This window comes from Aptenodytes forsteri, unplaced genomic scaffold (genome assembly GCF_000699145.1).
Source record: "Aptenodytes forsteri isolate BGI_AS27 unplaced genomic scaffold, ASM69914v1 Scaffold88, whole genome shotgun sequence".
Classification (NCBI taxonomy): domain Eukaryota; kingdom Metazoa; phylum Chordata; class Aves; order Sphenisciformes; family Spheniscidae; genus Aptenodytes; species Aptenodytes forsteri.
The window spans coordinates 2,730,487-2,746,332 of NW_008795948.1; the positions used below are offsets into that span (position 1 = coordinate 2,730,487).

The 15,846-nt window shown below is 40.1% G+C and overlaps 1 protein-coding gene across 1 annotated transcript in view; it reads right to left on the bottom strand.

The window, feature by feature from the left end:
* Positions 1-3,263: 3,263 nt before the first annotated feature.
* Positions 3,264-15,846, bottom strand: part of CFAP99 (cilia and flagella associated protein 99) — a 62,669-nt gene continuing 50,086 nt past the window's right edge. Inside the window, exons 13-15 of the mRNA XM_019473681.1 lie at positions 13,506-13,711; positions 5,731-5,893; positions 3,264-3,431 (exon numbers count right to left, since the gene is read on the bottom strand). Coding sequence (XP_019329226.1) covers positions 3,264-3,431; positions 5,731-5,893; positions 13,506-13,711 — 537 coding nt within the window. The remainder of the gene's footprint in view (positions 3,432-5,730; positions 5,894-13,505; positions 13,712-15,846) is intronic.

The following is a 15,846-nucleotide window of genomic DNA, read 5'->3' on the forward strand; positions in this document are numbered from 1 at the left end:
CTGCGTCTTGGAAGCTGTTCCTCGGTCCCAGGGGCAGTTCGGCTCTGACGGACCCTGAAAGGGGCGGCCGAGGCAGGACTGTGCTTTTGCTGTGTTCTGCAATGTTGTTGTACTGGGGCGGGGGGTGGGGGTGGGGTGTGAGCTTTGGGGGTTTCCCCCTCCCCCCCATGTCAGTCTTCTGGAGATGTTTCCAATGCACTGAGCAAAATTCATCAGAGCCATCAACTTGGGAGATCGTTGCCTGTTGTCTCTGGCATAATTGGTCCAGATCCTCTATGTAACTCGTTACAAACACTTGTAGAGGTGTTCGATGCCCTCACCTCACCATCCAAAAGGGCTTTTCCCAACTGCTTTGCCTTAACACAAGGATCATCTGGCCTTTCCTAGACCTTACTGCCCTGTGCCCGGCCGCTTGGCTGTTTGTAGATAAACTCATAGCTTTTCCAGGTGACTTTTGTTGCCTTCTCCCCCAGATGAACAGCACTCAAGATTTGTACCAGGTATTTTTTTTGCTTGCCATTCCAACATATCTGTGTCTTTGGTTTCATTTAAATAATAAAATATCTGTGCTCTCTAGGGCAGGTCAGATTACCTGGCCAGGCAGTCACTGAATGTGGGCTTTGCCTCGTTACCGGGGCTGATTTGGAAGAGGGAGCCAAGTGCCACCCAGCAACGACTGTGTTACACGAGGCGTGAGCAGCCTGTGTCTGATGCCCATCGCGGGGCTGAAACCTCTTAGTCTTCCTCAGGTAATCTGGGCCTCATTACACCGTAGTTACATGTGAAGGCATTTGTGGTCTGGCCATTTACACTGAAGTAAGAGACCTCTGGAATGTGCAGCTTTTGGCACTGAAAAGGGTTTCTTGACGAGTCTGACACTAAGATCAGACAGGTGAAACCTCTGATTTTGTAAGTCTGTTTTGTTGGATGATTTAAGAGTCAGCCTTGTTCACTTACCCTCATCTTCTTGGCTGCAAATATAAATGAATGAATCATGAATTATTCATGCACCTGTGTTTCCGTGGAGCGCGATGACTGAAGAGGTGTTGCTGACTCTCAATTATCCGTGCATGGATCAACCAGGTTGTGGACGATCTGTGCCACAGACACTAGCTGAGGCAGCAGTGTGAATGCAGCTGTATTGCTTCAAAGCTCACCTGGCTCCAATGGCATTACAGCTGCTTTTGTAATATAACGCTAACAAGTCCTACTAGACCTTTGCTGGCTCTGCATTGGATCACCTCAGGTTTCTGTGTACCACGTTGCTGGAACAGGAATACTAGAGAAGGTGCTCTAGTGGCCGGGGGCAGAGTGGTTCTGGATAGGATCTGCTGCCACCAACATCAAGTTATCCACGTTTGGCAGGAGGAATGTGGTATTTTTAATGTTATTCTGTGTATTCTGTTGCAAGACCTGCCATCACTGAAAAATCAATAGGCTATATTGATATAAAAATATATTGATATATTGATATTTTTCCCAAAAGACTCACATTCTTTTACGTTCCTCGAAACATTGATTCTGAAAATGACTTTATGCATCAGATCCTAAAGTAGCAATAGGGCTATTTGTGACTTCTGAAGGTAACAATTCCACAGCTGGATTATTGAGATTCCTCTGTTCCTCAGTCCTTTCATTTGAGAGCAGGGAAAATATGGAGAAGGAAATAGTTGTGAATCAGCTTGATTGCAATTCAGTAAGAATTTTGAAAACTGGGTCCAACATCACAGGGGAGGAAGCATGCAGCATGATGGGCTTTTGAAATTTCCGTATTACCTACCTAAATACAGCTGCCTATCTATTTGCTTAATGATGTTGTTTGTTTTTTTTTTAAATTCTCAAAACATAAGACACATCAAAAAGTTTAAGAGGAGCTATTCAGCTATGCAATATCCCAGACCATGACTGTCAGCCCTGTTAATTGCTAGCTTCTGGAAAACCGAGGTGTGACAGTCACCACTTGGCTTTGTTGTTCTGGAATACAATGCAACAGAATGCTGAACAACCACAAATGAAGATAAACTCCCTGCCACCAAGGGTTTGTCATGTTAAGCTATTACAATCCCCTACTAGACATAGTGTCATAGTTCCCTCTTCTCTGTAGTTCTGCTATCATTCCTTCTTTTCACTCTCCTATGTTCTTTAACTCTTCCTACTGAGCATAAGTCCTACATTACTTTCGTGGACTACCGTAGCATTTACTTTGAATGAAAAATAAAGCACATTTTAGCAGCTTGTGGAAGTGATCTTCACAGCTAGGTGGCAACAAAAGAATTCCATTAGGCTTCCTTCAGTAAAAAGTGAGAAATGTAATGTTGTGAGAGCATTAAAAGCAGCTGTCTGACTCTAATGTCAGCGACAGTCTCCTTCAATTTAAATATTTGCAATAGCCATAATTAAACACTTAGTAACTGGCATCGAGTTAAAATAGAAATACATTACATAGTCTTACTGCTGTGCAGATTTTAATTCAGATTTATATCCTCCTTGGCTTTGTGCCTAGAATAAGTCTTGTGATTTAAAGACTGGTTTACACAGTATAGAAATTGTCATAGAGGGCAAATCATCTTCTAGGTGAGTAACAGAATTTTGACTTTTTCTGGAAGCAGCTCCCTAAAGAGATCAAGCAACGTTATGTTCTCCTTCCGCTGTTTAAAGACTGAAGAGATTCACATCTGTGAATAGAGGGATGGTCTGTCTGGGTCACTGAATCTAGACTCTGTCTCCTGGAAGCTATCACATCATCTAAACCTTCCAAACAGTTTTTCCCTCATCCTCTAAAACCAGTGTTAAAACTGGTGATCCTCTTACACACAGTTGCTGTCATGTAAGAAGACGTGTTAGGAACTTGGGCTGACCATGCCTTCTGAAAAGATGCATATGTAAACAAACGTTGCTTGTTTTTTGCCCTCATTTTTATTCTTTTGGAAGATGAGCATAGCAAACCATGGCATAGTATACAACAACAGAAATACAGATCTCAACACTCTTACCCAGATATTTGCCGTTCTGCTGTAGAAGCTCTGATGGTAAGGTTTCAGTTTCTTAAAAGTTTTTGATTCTAACAGAAAAAAAATGTATCATTATAGCTTAAAAATAAAATTCTATTACAAAAAAATTAACGCATTTTTATTCTATTGTGCCTGTATGACCCAATTTTTTCTAATCACACTGTAAAGGTGAAATAAAGATTAAAATTCAACGTTGCAGTAAATAGGCACACTGGGAGATTTCCAGCAGGCCTGAATTTGCTCCAATGTATTTTATTTTACTTCAGAGCGCAATATACAGACTGTGGCTTTACTTCTTGCTGCCTCATAGGCAGCCATTTTCTGAGCTGTTTCTCTGGCCATGAAGCCATGTTGAAGGATCCTGAACTGTCGTTCCCGACTCTCTTCCAGTTCTTTCCAATGGTTCCATTGCAGAGAATCCTGCAGAAAAGACACACAGATGATCAGACTGCAGAGGCGATAGCGGTTCTCTTTAGAGTATACACTGAACTTCTATTTGATAATCTGGCTGGCTGGCAACACAGTTTATTTGCTAACATGACTGGGAAACTTGTCAACATCAAACTGGGCATGATGAATAGAAAGGTAACTTGAGTGGGTTGCCCAGTTTAAGATGAATTAAACACAGCTGCAACACTCCACAAAATGTTAAATCAAGATAAAACTACATCTGGATGGTTTCCTCCAACGCTGCTACCTTATGTTCTTTCTTTGCCGACAGTTTATTCTTGAAGCCATAAATGAACAGTTGCACAAATCCTATCAGACTTTACTGGTTTGCTGATTCAAAAGCTGGGTTCACAAGGGACCATTCCCAAAAAAGCTCAGAACAAACAGAAAAATGCTGCTTTTTCATCTGATTCTTTGCTCAAAATGGTAGAAAAATACATTTTTTTCATTAATGGTAGTTTTTCTTATGGTTAGTTTTCCAAATTGCAATATAAATTTTTATTAAGACTGTAATAGTCATTTATAAACAAACGTTACCTTGACTTATATCAGCACAAACTCATTGGGCCTAAAGGGCCATCACAAATGTAACTGAAGCCCCAGTCTGGACTTGGAACTTTAACACAAGGGGTTAGTGTCACTTTTTTTTCTACTTATTGAGGAACCTAAAAGGTAGCAGTACAAACTGACTGCCAGATACCTATTGCATTATAACTAAGGGAGGAATTTTTTCCTATAGTCACACTAACACCATTTTCAGCAATATGCAGTTCAACTAGAATAAAGATGCTGCTGAACGTATCTGACCAGAATTGAGCCACTTCCCTGTACCAACACTTGGATAGGGTCATGCAGAGCTGAACAGCACTGATGGAAGATACACCAAAACAGCTAAATAATTTATAGTAACCTTGAATTTTTCCATTGTTTTTTTCTTTTTTTTTTACAGATGTCTTAACATTTGAGCAGCACATAAACAAAAGCGCTGTGACATCTTAAGAGACTTACTGTGTAAAGCTAAGCTCAAGAAAAAGACAAAATGTAACATCAAAACAACTTTCAAACCCTGGCTTTTTTGCTCATTCATATGACACCAGAGCACTCATACAGACCCGCATCAGGTAGTCAAAGTTCTAGCTATGAATTTATAATTTCTCTTTGTTTATTTAAAAAATGTCTCACGTTTGTAATTATATGGCTGCTTTCCTTTGAAGTCTGCATTTATTGCTTCTACTTTACTCTGGACTCCATTCAGCAAAGCATTTAAGCATGTGTTCAAAACCTCAGTTCAGAAAGCCATCCCAATTTAGGAAATGCTTTCTTCAAATAGGTCTTCAGTGTTTTCTTTGCTAAAAGGGATAGACCTAGTTGTCTATATAAGCACCTACATGTTTTGCTTGCCTGAAATGGGGCTTCTGAAGGCAGCAAACATGGATACTCTGAAAGATTGCACTATTTTGGTTTTTAAACTATACGCACTTGAAAAATACAGTTTTCCTCTTCATTGAATTCAGCTTCATCTAACTTTCTCACAAAACACGTAAAGAGTTATTATTTTAACGGATTGGGAGATTTAGTTCTAATTTTACATTGGGCTAGTACAGCTTTTAAAAAGTGATCCCATCATGACTGTTCACTGCAGTGTTCCATATGCTGTGGTACATGTACTATTACTGGTATATGAACCATTTCTAAATGTTAGGCATGCATGAGGCAATGGCAGAGGCGGCAGCAGCAGCAGGAGCAGCAGTTCCTCACCGCTTGTGTTTAGACACTTGCCAAGAAAACACAACCAGTGTGAACCAGCATAAAGCCTACAGGGCTATTGGTGCTTCCATCCGATGTTGTGGGACCGGGCTGAGGAAAGGCGAGGTAAAAACCTGATAAACTGGAACATGCCTTGGGTGAGAGAGGCGGTGAGCATCCCGGTTTGGTGTAACGGGATGTGTGTGATAGGAAGCTGAGAAAGACAAGAGTTAGGGACAGGGGGTAAGATGCTGTTTCGATGGGATGAGAGTGTGTCGTAATGAAAGTGGGAAGTGTGTTGTACAGATGAGCCCTGCTCCGTGGCAGCAGAATGTGTGACAAGAAGGTGAGGTCAAGGCCATGGTTTGGAGAAATCACGCCTATGCAGGAAGAAGGGAGTTGTTATTGCCAGTCATGTATGGCACCATCTGCCTCTGCCCCCCCTGCCAGTGTTGGCAGTTGAGCAAAGGTCTGTGAACAGCAGGTCTACTGCAGAGCTTTTCTCCTTATGTAACTCCCAGACCTTCCTTGATGCGATGCTGGTTTTCTGGGGGGTAATCTTTAAGAGTCCTGCTTGCTTTTTACGCTCCATTGTTTTTTCTACAATCTTTTTCTGCAGGTTTAAAATGCGTTCATCTTTCATAGGCCTTTGACCAGACTGGGACTTTCTTTTCTTTTCTTCTTGCCTGCAAAATCAAAAAGAAGCAATGAGAAGGTAAAATAGTATCAACCCATAGAATAAATCCATCTAAGCGTATATTAACTTGATAATAATGAATTTTCTCTTGCTTCTGGGAACCAGCTAGACTCAAAACAGGTTTAAATCATATAGCTCGATGAATGTGGTATTCACAACTTGCTTCTTGTTGTTTACAGAACAGCATTACTAAACAGTATAGAATAATTTCTTCCCACAGGATGCCATGATGACAATATCTGAAGTATTTCAAGCCTGACACGACATTCTTTAGAAAACACGTGCAAAACCCATAATAATACTGCACCTTTTTGCTTGTGAGAACTATGGAGTTTTCCTTATATGATCATTAGTATTCATCTCCATTGCTGTATTCCTTGGCAAATGAAAGATATTCTTTTCTGTGTAATCTCAATGCCCAGATTCAGAATCTATGGGATGGTGATGTATTAATTAAGGTTAGTGGGTCTAGGTGAGCATAAATTGATAGCACCATGTGCAGCATAAAAGTAAGGCATAAGAGAGAGGTTATCAGACAGTCTTCCTTTTTTTTTTCATTCTATTGTAGCTACTTTTCTGTCTTCTGGAGTTTACATTTTATCTGGTTTTGCTTACTTTCACCCAACTGGCACAATTTACTCACAACTTCTTCAGGTAGGTTACACTACCTTGCATAGTGATTCACTTAACATCCAACTTTCTCTTTTATTCAATGTTGCCCTTGAATTTGACTCAGTATGATCAAGCTGTAGTATTAATCCTATGTCATGAGCAGCTGTGATTCTCGGGCCAAATTCAGAGCTAAAGTAAGTGTCAGATCTACCAAAGCATATACATAATCATATAATATATAACCAGGTTAGATCCGATGCCTTCTCTCAGCTGGCAAGGATAGTTTTGTAAAAGGTCCTTTTATATTGTGGTAGTGCAACATTACAATTGCTTTTGTTGGAAACCAGATTAAGACTCCAAATGACCAAGAGCAGAGTGCACTGGGGCATTGTTCAGCTGACACTGTAACTTATTCTGTCAGTGGCAGGACTAATTTCACAGGCAGGTTGCCCCTTGGAAATGTTTTACAACAGAACTCTTCCCTTACCTCTTGGGTCTTATACCACAGTGTTTTCAGTATAAGGCCCACTCTTCTCAAGGAGCCGGAGGAAGGGGAAGAAGGAAGAAGTTCCTTCTGATGTTAAAACCACCAATTTGTCTTAAAAAGTGTCTGTATCAAGATTTGAGGGATCCAAACACTTCTTTCATCTTGGGAGAGATGACTTTTGTCTGCCTTGTTAGCTTCATCTTTGCTGACAGAAAACTCCCCGTAATAGCAGGTATTCTTCAGAGCAGCCATTCTGGACTACAGTTCCCAAAAACCTCAGGAACTGGATGAAGGGGAGATCTGACATGCTGAAATGTGACTGTGAACTCTAAATAAGCGGCACAGTTTAGCTTGGCTTCTCATTTCCAGTTCCTTTCCTGAGACACTTCCTGAACCTCTCTGCTGTTTGTGTCATGCTATCTGGTTAAGATAACACTTCCTTATCCTCTTTAATACTGTGTCATACTCTGCTACGCTGAGATTAATTTTTAACGCTATTCTGTAAATCTAAAAATTATGTACTATCATTTAATCTAATTGAGAACATGGGTTATGTCTATTTGCATTGTAACAAGGCATTGCATTCCAAGGGATATAGGAGAATATAACAATAAGGTTTTATGTAAACACTCTATGATTAAATATTGTCAGTGGGAATAAGCAACAAAACCTTTCATTACATGCAAATCCCGATTCTTGTAAATACAATTACAGGAAATACAGCAAGAGGTTTAAGATGAAGCAGCAGCAGCTGCTTCTGAATTAACATTGTAGTTGCTTATCCCCAGACTGATATTCAGTCCTCTTCTACATGAAGTCATCTGTCAGTCGTCTACACTACTCCAAAATGCTGCCAATCCCATAGATTTTCAGATGCCACACCACATCGTAACAGAAACTCAAAGAGGGGAAGGAACGAAAAAAGAAATTTAAAATTCTATTTTTCTGTGATGGTCAGTTGAGAACTTTCAGGACTCAAGACAGAAAAAGCTCATACGATCTTTGTCACTCCATACCACATATTTCCTAAGAAGTAAGGTAACAGCCAGTCAGAACAGGGCAGTTGTTTTTAAAAAAAAAAATATGTAAGTACTTTTTTACTTCACGTTTTACAAACTTGTCATGGAGTTTGGCAGTCCAGCGTCTTCTTATTTACATATCCCTTGCAATTATTTAATTATCTGCCCTGCAATTTTAGCATCTGGCCAAATGGCCTCTAGGTCCAGTAGGTCATCTGGCCCATAACTGAAGAAGCAGCAATTCAGCATTAAAGGTTTTCCTGTAGGAAGTGAAAACACTTGGAACAGTTGGTTTAGGTCTTCTTAGCTGTGTTTAAAAAATGGGGAATCTGAAGATTTGCACAGAGGATCCCTCCTGAAAACCACATTTTGCTCTTCATTTACATTTTCAAACTCCACCTGTGCATCAAAAGTATAAGGAGATAGATGTATGACAGCTCTCAACTAACCCAATACTTGTAGGAGATGGAGTAAAAATGACTACTTGACCACTCTAGGCACCAAAATATCAACTTAAGCAGCTAGGACTGTATTTATAAGCTCACCTTACAAAATGGAGTCTTGTGCAATAAAAACATACATTTTTAAAAGCAGAGGTAGGATTGCCTTATAGTGCAATAAACAATTTTTTTTTTTATTTCCTCATACTCTCAGTCTCAGTGACTAGGGCGGTCTGTACTTCACAATACGTTGCCTTTTTTCTGTCCTGCACTGTATAATTCTTAGTTACTGCAGTGAGGAAAATGAATGTATCTAACTGTTAACAGTTCACTGTTAAGGGAATCATTATTTTGACATTTAAGAATACTACACTATTAGATTGATTACTATTTTGTACTAATGTGAGGGATTTAAGCACTCAAAATCTGACTCCCTTCCAAAACAATTAACTTATTAAGCACCTAATTTTAGGTGTGAAAGTGATTGTTATTTATAACAGTGTTTTCCTCATTTGAAATAAAGATTATGAAGCTGTATAATCTAAGTTCATTCACAGAATCACAGAATGGTTGAGGTTGGAAGGGACCTCTGGAGGTTATCTTGTCGTCCCCTCCGCTGAAGCAGAGCCACCTAGACCCAGCTACTCAGGACCATGTCCAGACAGCTTTTGAGTATCTCCAAGGATGGAGACTCCACAACCTCCCTGGGCAACCTGTGCCAGTGCTCGGTCACCCCCACAGTAAAAAAGTATTTCCTGATGTTCAGAGGGAACCTCCTGTGTTTCTTCTTGTACCTCTTGTCCTCTTATTTGTCACCACTGAGAAGAGCCTGGCTCTGTCTTCTTTACAGCCTCTTTTCACATATTTATATTTCTGATCCATCATTGCTGATAAATTTCCTCCTTCTGTTTCAATGCTAGTGAAGAACTGATTACCAGCAGTAGGAACTGAGAAACTAAATCTTACTTCCTGATTGCCAGCACATACAGAACCCTAAGTATTTATGAAATTTGTGAAATTAATGAAATCACAAATGTTATGAAGTACCAAAGTCCCTTATATTGTTAATTATTCAGCTTTTTTCATGATTCTAGGCTATGTTTTTGAACACCTGAAGCAATAGCCACACATAGGGACAGCATGGCACATGATCCCCTGCTATATCTTTCCACCTCCCCGTGCTGTCCGCCCCTTCCCTCAGTTGTGTGCTGCATCACAGGGTTGTGCTGCCGGGGTGTCTTACAGGCTCCATTCTCCCCTCCTCAGCCAGAAGGCCTTTGACTCCACAAGTCAGACCTGGACGCTCCAGGAACACCTGCTTTAGGGAGCTTGTTCTACTCGGAAAGGGCTGTCACAGTCATCCATCATAACCCTCCCATATGCTTGTTCTCCACTCCCTCCTCCTAACCAGCCTTCCCCCTTGTCCTCCTGCCATGGCTGCCCTCACACTATTTCCACCCCTCCCCAGTTCAGGCCAAGAGAGAAGTGTTACACTGGTATGTGGTCAGTGCCGCTTGTCAAGGAGGGGTTTCAGCACTGACAGTGGCAAGAAGAGAAAGGAGTGCTTTGCCACCTTGGCAAACACACCATCGTTTGTAATCCAGTGCTGAGACCCAAGCATGCTACACCATTACCACAATGCAAGATGGGGATGTGGTAAACTTTTGTGTTGGTGGGAGTCTGTGCATCTTGTTCCTCGTAACAATTTTCTGATTCTTCTTCCTCATATACAAGGAAGTCAAGGAGGATTAGTGTCAGTTCAGAGTGTCCCCCTGGAACAGCAGCTGCTACCTTCATCTGGATGTTGCCCTAACTTGGAGAGGGGAGGAGGCTCGGGCAGCAGGCACCGTCGTGTCACTTGAAAATGAGCAGGAAAACAAACAAGGCAGGAACATGAGCAAGAACAGAAATAAGGCTGGCTTCTCTGTACCTTACATATGTGGCAGTGGCTGGCGGGGACATGGATGTGCTACTGCCATCTATGTGAGACAAACAAAAGGATAGTGTGGTGTTCACTAGAAGGGCTGGCAGAGGAGTGAGGAATTGAGTATGTGAAGTTTTGTGAGATAACTTTCCTCTGGACAGCTTTAAACCACATGAAAGGTGAGAACATGCAGTCCCAAGACCAGAATAAATCCAACCCAAAGTAACCCCCCACCAAACCACAGATAATGTGGATGGAGGGAGCCTCAGCACCAAATGGTTTGATCTGTTTCTGGATTCTTAGTGCATTAAATTACTTGGAGTAATAGATGTAGCCTCACTGGAATGAAAGGGAATTGTGCCTGAAGTATACAGGCATATAACTTTAGTACGTTAGCATGTATTCAAACAGTCATGCATCTTTTGGTGCTCATGTTCGAAAGCTGAGAACTCAAACGTTTGTCCACGTCATATGCCAGTGCTGATTTTAAAACTGCGTGAAAGTCTGGCAATTAAAGGGACATCCTGCATATATACTGAATTGATTCTTAAGTGTTCTGCAAGCACTCACAAAGCCACTGCTGTGATGGATGTCACAGCTTGCAGTCTATTAAAGGCTGATGTCTCTGTAATTTTTCATGTTCTGTTTCCTATTTTGTTTAATATAGCTCATTATATGCTTGCTCAATGTGCCGCTTTTGTGCTGATGTATGTATGTTTGTAAATGATATTGAAAGGAACCTGCGTGGTAGGGACCCAATTAAACTCCAGCTGACACTAATGAAAGCACATTTGTTTAGCAAAGCTTAGCTGCCATACTTTAGCTGATTAGCAGTAGCCTTTAATGTAATACAATTTAAGTTACAACATGTAATTTTATATTGATGCATAAGGCTATCTTATGAAGACTATTGGTAAGATTTGCTATTCTATCCCTATAATTATGAATTAATTCTGTAAACATAAAAATTTGCTTTTTACATCTCCTGTGCAGCGTATCAATAATACAACCCAAGCAATGAATCACTCACATTGACTTGATTGATAGATATTTCAGGATTCAGGACCTGTAAATCAGGTTTAACACACAAAGCCTATAGTTTGTTTAGAGGGAAATAAAAGCTGCAGCAAAGTGTCTAGCATTTGTAAGTAGGCCAGCATGCCGTACTTCTATATTAACAGAAATAACACCATAGATTTGCATTCTAGATGAAAATCCATTAAATACACTCCCAAAGAACATTTCACGTATACTTTGATGATGCCTCTTTATAGCAGATGCTCCCAAGTTACGTACATAGATTGCCTGGGAGCCATGAAAGGAAATGTCTTGCAACATCTACAATGTAACTTTGTATTTTCTTTATTTGGAGAGCAAACAGGGCTCCATTAAAATTGCTGTATTACTTATTATGAGTCTGACTAGAAGCTTGCAAATTAAGTGTTTAATTTCATTTGGATTCTACCACCTTTGGCATGCTGGCCTGTTCTAAAAAACATCTCAAATGTCAGGACAAAAAGTGAATCAAAGTTAGCTTCTCATTCAAGCGCAGCTTATTTCAGGATCAGAAAAGTTTCAGATTTGAATTAAGCCAAAGAGTCTATTTTAAGGAAACCCAGCACTATGCAAAATTCACAGACTGCACATCTAGCATAACAAATGATTCTTTAAGTAGTTACTAGTGAAACAGGTTTTATGTAGTACACAAGTTCTTAATGCCTAGTTTGCATCTCTAGTGGAAAACGGTGGCTTGGGTTGCTCCCACAGGCTTTCACAACAGTGAATGTTTAGCGATGAGAGTGTATTTCCAGCTCCAACTCCATTTCAGGTTCTTTAGTCTTAAAATCTTTTCTTGATATATGGCCATAGAAGAGAGGGTCACTGATCTATGCAGTCAATCCACTGCAGCTGCAGTTATTGATTCATTAAATTCATTAAACTATCTTCTTAAGTACTAACATCGTAAAACGCCAGTCTTTGGAGATTAACTGTCATCAACAAACCAAATTAGAGCTGGGACTAGTGAAAACTAGTGAAGTGAATACATCAATACTGCCTTCTGTAATTGAGATTTAGAACTGGATGATAAATCAATAACATGAATCTAACTCTAAGAAGCCACTGTCGGTACCTCAGCAATAAACACGAATCTAAGATAATGTCTGAAGACATGTGGTTTTAGCCTGATAGAATATGTCTTCAGGATGTCAGCCTGAACATCTGTTTGCACAATAAATATGGCAAGACAAGGACTAACCTCTCAAACTCACAAAAGGGCAAAGGTGAAAGACAACTTGCAAGAAAATGATGGCAAATAGTCAAGATGCAGTAAAAATGGCCTAAGATCAAGAGGTGTGCCATATTTTATACTTTTACACAGGCTTTCTTCCTGCTCAGCTTTAACTTAGGTTTTAAACTCTTTGTGGAAGGGACCTGTCTTCTGCATATGTGAAGCATCTATGATGGTTATGGATCCTTTATGACAATGAATAATAAATATGATAATAATAAATATGAATAATAAGTACAAAATTTGATCAGAGAGCCTGTAAGCAAAGAGTTTTCTCTTTTCTCTTTGTTCTACTGCTATAATAGATTTAATTTAGAATTTATTATTGTTATCAGAAAATCTCCTCCCTAAAATATTTTTAACTTCTAAAATAAGGCCTGCCTTTTCACATAACAAATGAAGTTCAAGGAAGAAAACTATAGCCCTAATGTATTGGTTTCAATGAAAATGAGAAACCACTTTAAGTAGCAAGCTAGAATGATTCTAATAAAATCAAATTCGTTCCAATTAGCTGAAAAGGAACAGAAGAAAGGCAGAACTTCTTTCTCAATATATAATATTGGCTCTGAATCCTGGGGCAATACTGTCAACACTAGCCTACGGAGTGTCTTCAACCATAAATTCAAAATGCTGAAAAAGAGTTGTTAAATCTGATGCAAATTGTTTTCAATAAAAAGGAAATTCTGGCCCTAGCGTAATCCTTGACAAAAGTCATACTGATTTATAAAAGGGCAGTATTTTGCTCTGTACTTGTTTTTCTCCTCAAGGGGCTAGCAAAATATTAACAAAGTTGCAATGTCTTAAATGTCACATGCTGTTTTATACTGACTTTAAAGCAGCTGCTCGTCCAAGTTGTGCTCTGAACAGGGAAATCTGGTCCAGTTTGTCTAGAAGAAGTTGTTCCTTAGCTTGTTTTTCATGAATTATCTGGTCTCTCTTCTCTTCCTCTGCTGCCTTCTGTGCTTCTCTGAGTAGAGCGAGGCGTTCATGTAGTTCCACTATTGACATTTCACAAATTAAACCATGGCCACCAGTCTAGAGAACATGAAATACACGTTTAAATAACACTGTAAATACCAAGGGGAGAGTAAATGAGTAAAACCAGAATATTTTGATTCTGTTCCAAATCATGATGAATATATTTTGACTTCGAGAAAGATAGGGTTGGCCCTAACCTGTGACTTACAAGCTGTTTTTAAGGTAGAGCTTACCTTTCGTATGTGTAAAAACACAAGGCTCATAAAACATTTAATGAAAAAGCATTGAAATATACAGTAGATTAATCATAAATACAATGTATTTACTGTCCAAAAAAATTCTAGTTGACTTATCTTTTCGTTTTAAAAAGACTCTTGCAGTTTTAAAATGTGTAAAACTGCGTATTTTTTAGTTTGTAAAACCGGAACAGACTTTACACTAAAAAATATGCATTTTTTTGTATTTATCTATTTCCAAATTATGGATTTGATCTATGATGGCATCTACTATTTTTATCTGAAAAGACTAGGACTAAACAATGCTTTGTACCCAGGAAATTCAGATCTTCTTAATTCCCAAAGTTAAAATATTCAAACCTGAATGTTTAATGAAGGCTTTTTAAAATCCACTTCGCAATGAGAGTGATAATGAGCCTGATTCTGAGATGTAATGAGAGACTTCTGCACCTTACTTTGCTACAAAGACACATCATTTCTAAAGAGATTTGTGAGCACTTTAAGTTTTCGGCCCTTGCTCCTACGTATACTCTTCCTTTCCCTATGTCTACACATATATACATCTGCATATATGGAAAACTTGCATAAACCCACACAAATACTGAGCTTCTGTGTAGCTTTCCTTGCAAAATTTAATCCACTTCACACCAACTAATAATCTTCTGTCCATCTTAACACAGTTTTGGTACACATCTTTGGTGTGTATCTTCTACCATGGCATGTTTCAATGGGTGCGGGAAGTTGAGATGCTAACCTGACTCTTGCTAGACAGTTGTGTAACATTAAGAGTGAAACACTGGTTAGGATTTTAATCACAAAGAGCTTGCTCTACTTAGTTCCATAGAACTAGTGATTGGGGGTGGTGGTGGTGGTGTGTGCAATCCAAAAGAACAACCACTCCTCCAAACTGTATTTCTCAGGCTGAAATTAAGTGGTAATGATAAACATATGTAAGTAAAACTCATTAAAATCCTTTTAATGGAGAGAAATTATTCAGTTAAAGAGCCTTCATTTTTTCAAGCAATCCTCTTTAGCAGGGAAAAAAAAGACCTTGTATTGAATACTGAGCGAGTTGTTGATGGAATAGTAGTCGCCTTTCCGCTTGTGAGCTTTTCACAAAACAGAACATGAAGGGGAAGGAAAAAAACACCAGGAAAAGAGAAGGATGCTCTGTCATAGATGATAGATGCTCAGATTGTCAGTTTGGCTGCAAGAAGTGACCTGGGTCCAGTCCTTCTTCTCTGGTCTGGGATGCCATCTAAGCAGTCTAGTCAGGTACTCGTCCTCCAGTGACCATTCTCTGACTGTTCAGAGCAGTGGGTCCATGAAATAGGGGGAAAGCCAAGAGAGATCAAGAAAACATAAGGTGGGGCGGGGGGAGGGCAGGGGCAATAAAACCACAAAAGAGAGTACGACAAATAACCAGGCTTGGCTCTCTGCTGCTACAACATGCGGAGATCCCATGACACAGGGGGCCTGGGGGAAGAAATCTGGAGGCAGGGGAGTGATTTTCTTGAAGCCAGTGAGATCCAGTATTATAGGATAGGATATCCTATATAATATGTTTCTTATAATCCTGTATGAGGTTTAACAAGGCCAAGTGCAAGGTCCTGCACCTGGGTTGGGGCAACCCCCGGTATCAATCCAGGCTGGGGGATGAAGGGATTGAGAGCAGCCCTGCCGAGAAGGACTTGGGGGGACTGGTGGATGAAAAGCTGGACATGAGCCAGCAATGTGCGCTCACAGCCCAGAAGGCCAACCGTATCCTGGGCTGCATCAAAAGAAGCGTGGCCAGCAGGTCGAGGGAGGTGATTCTGCCCCTCTACTCTGCTCTGGTGAGACCCCACCTGCAGTACTGCGCCCAGCTCTGGGGCCCCCCACATAAGGACATGGACCTATTGGAGTGTGTCCAGAGGAAGGCCACAAAAATGATCAGGGGGATGGAACACCTCTCCT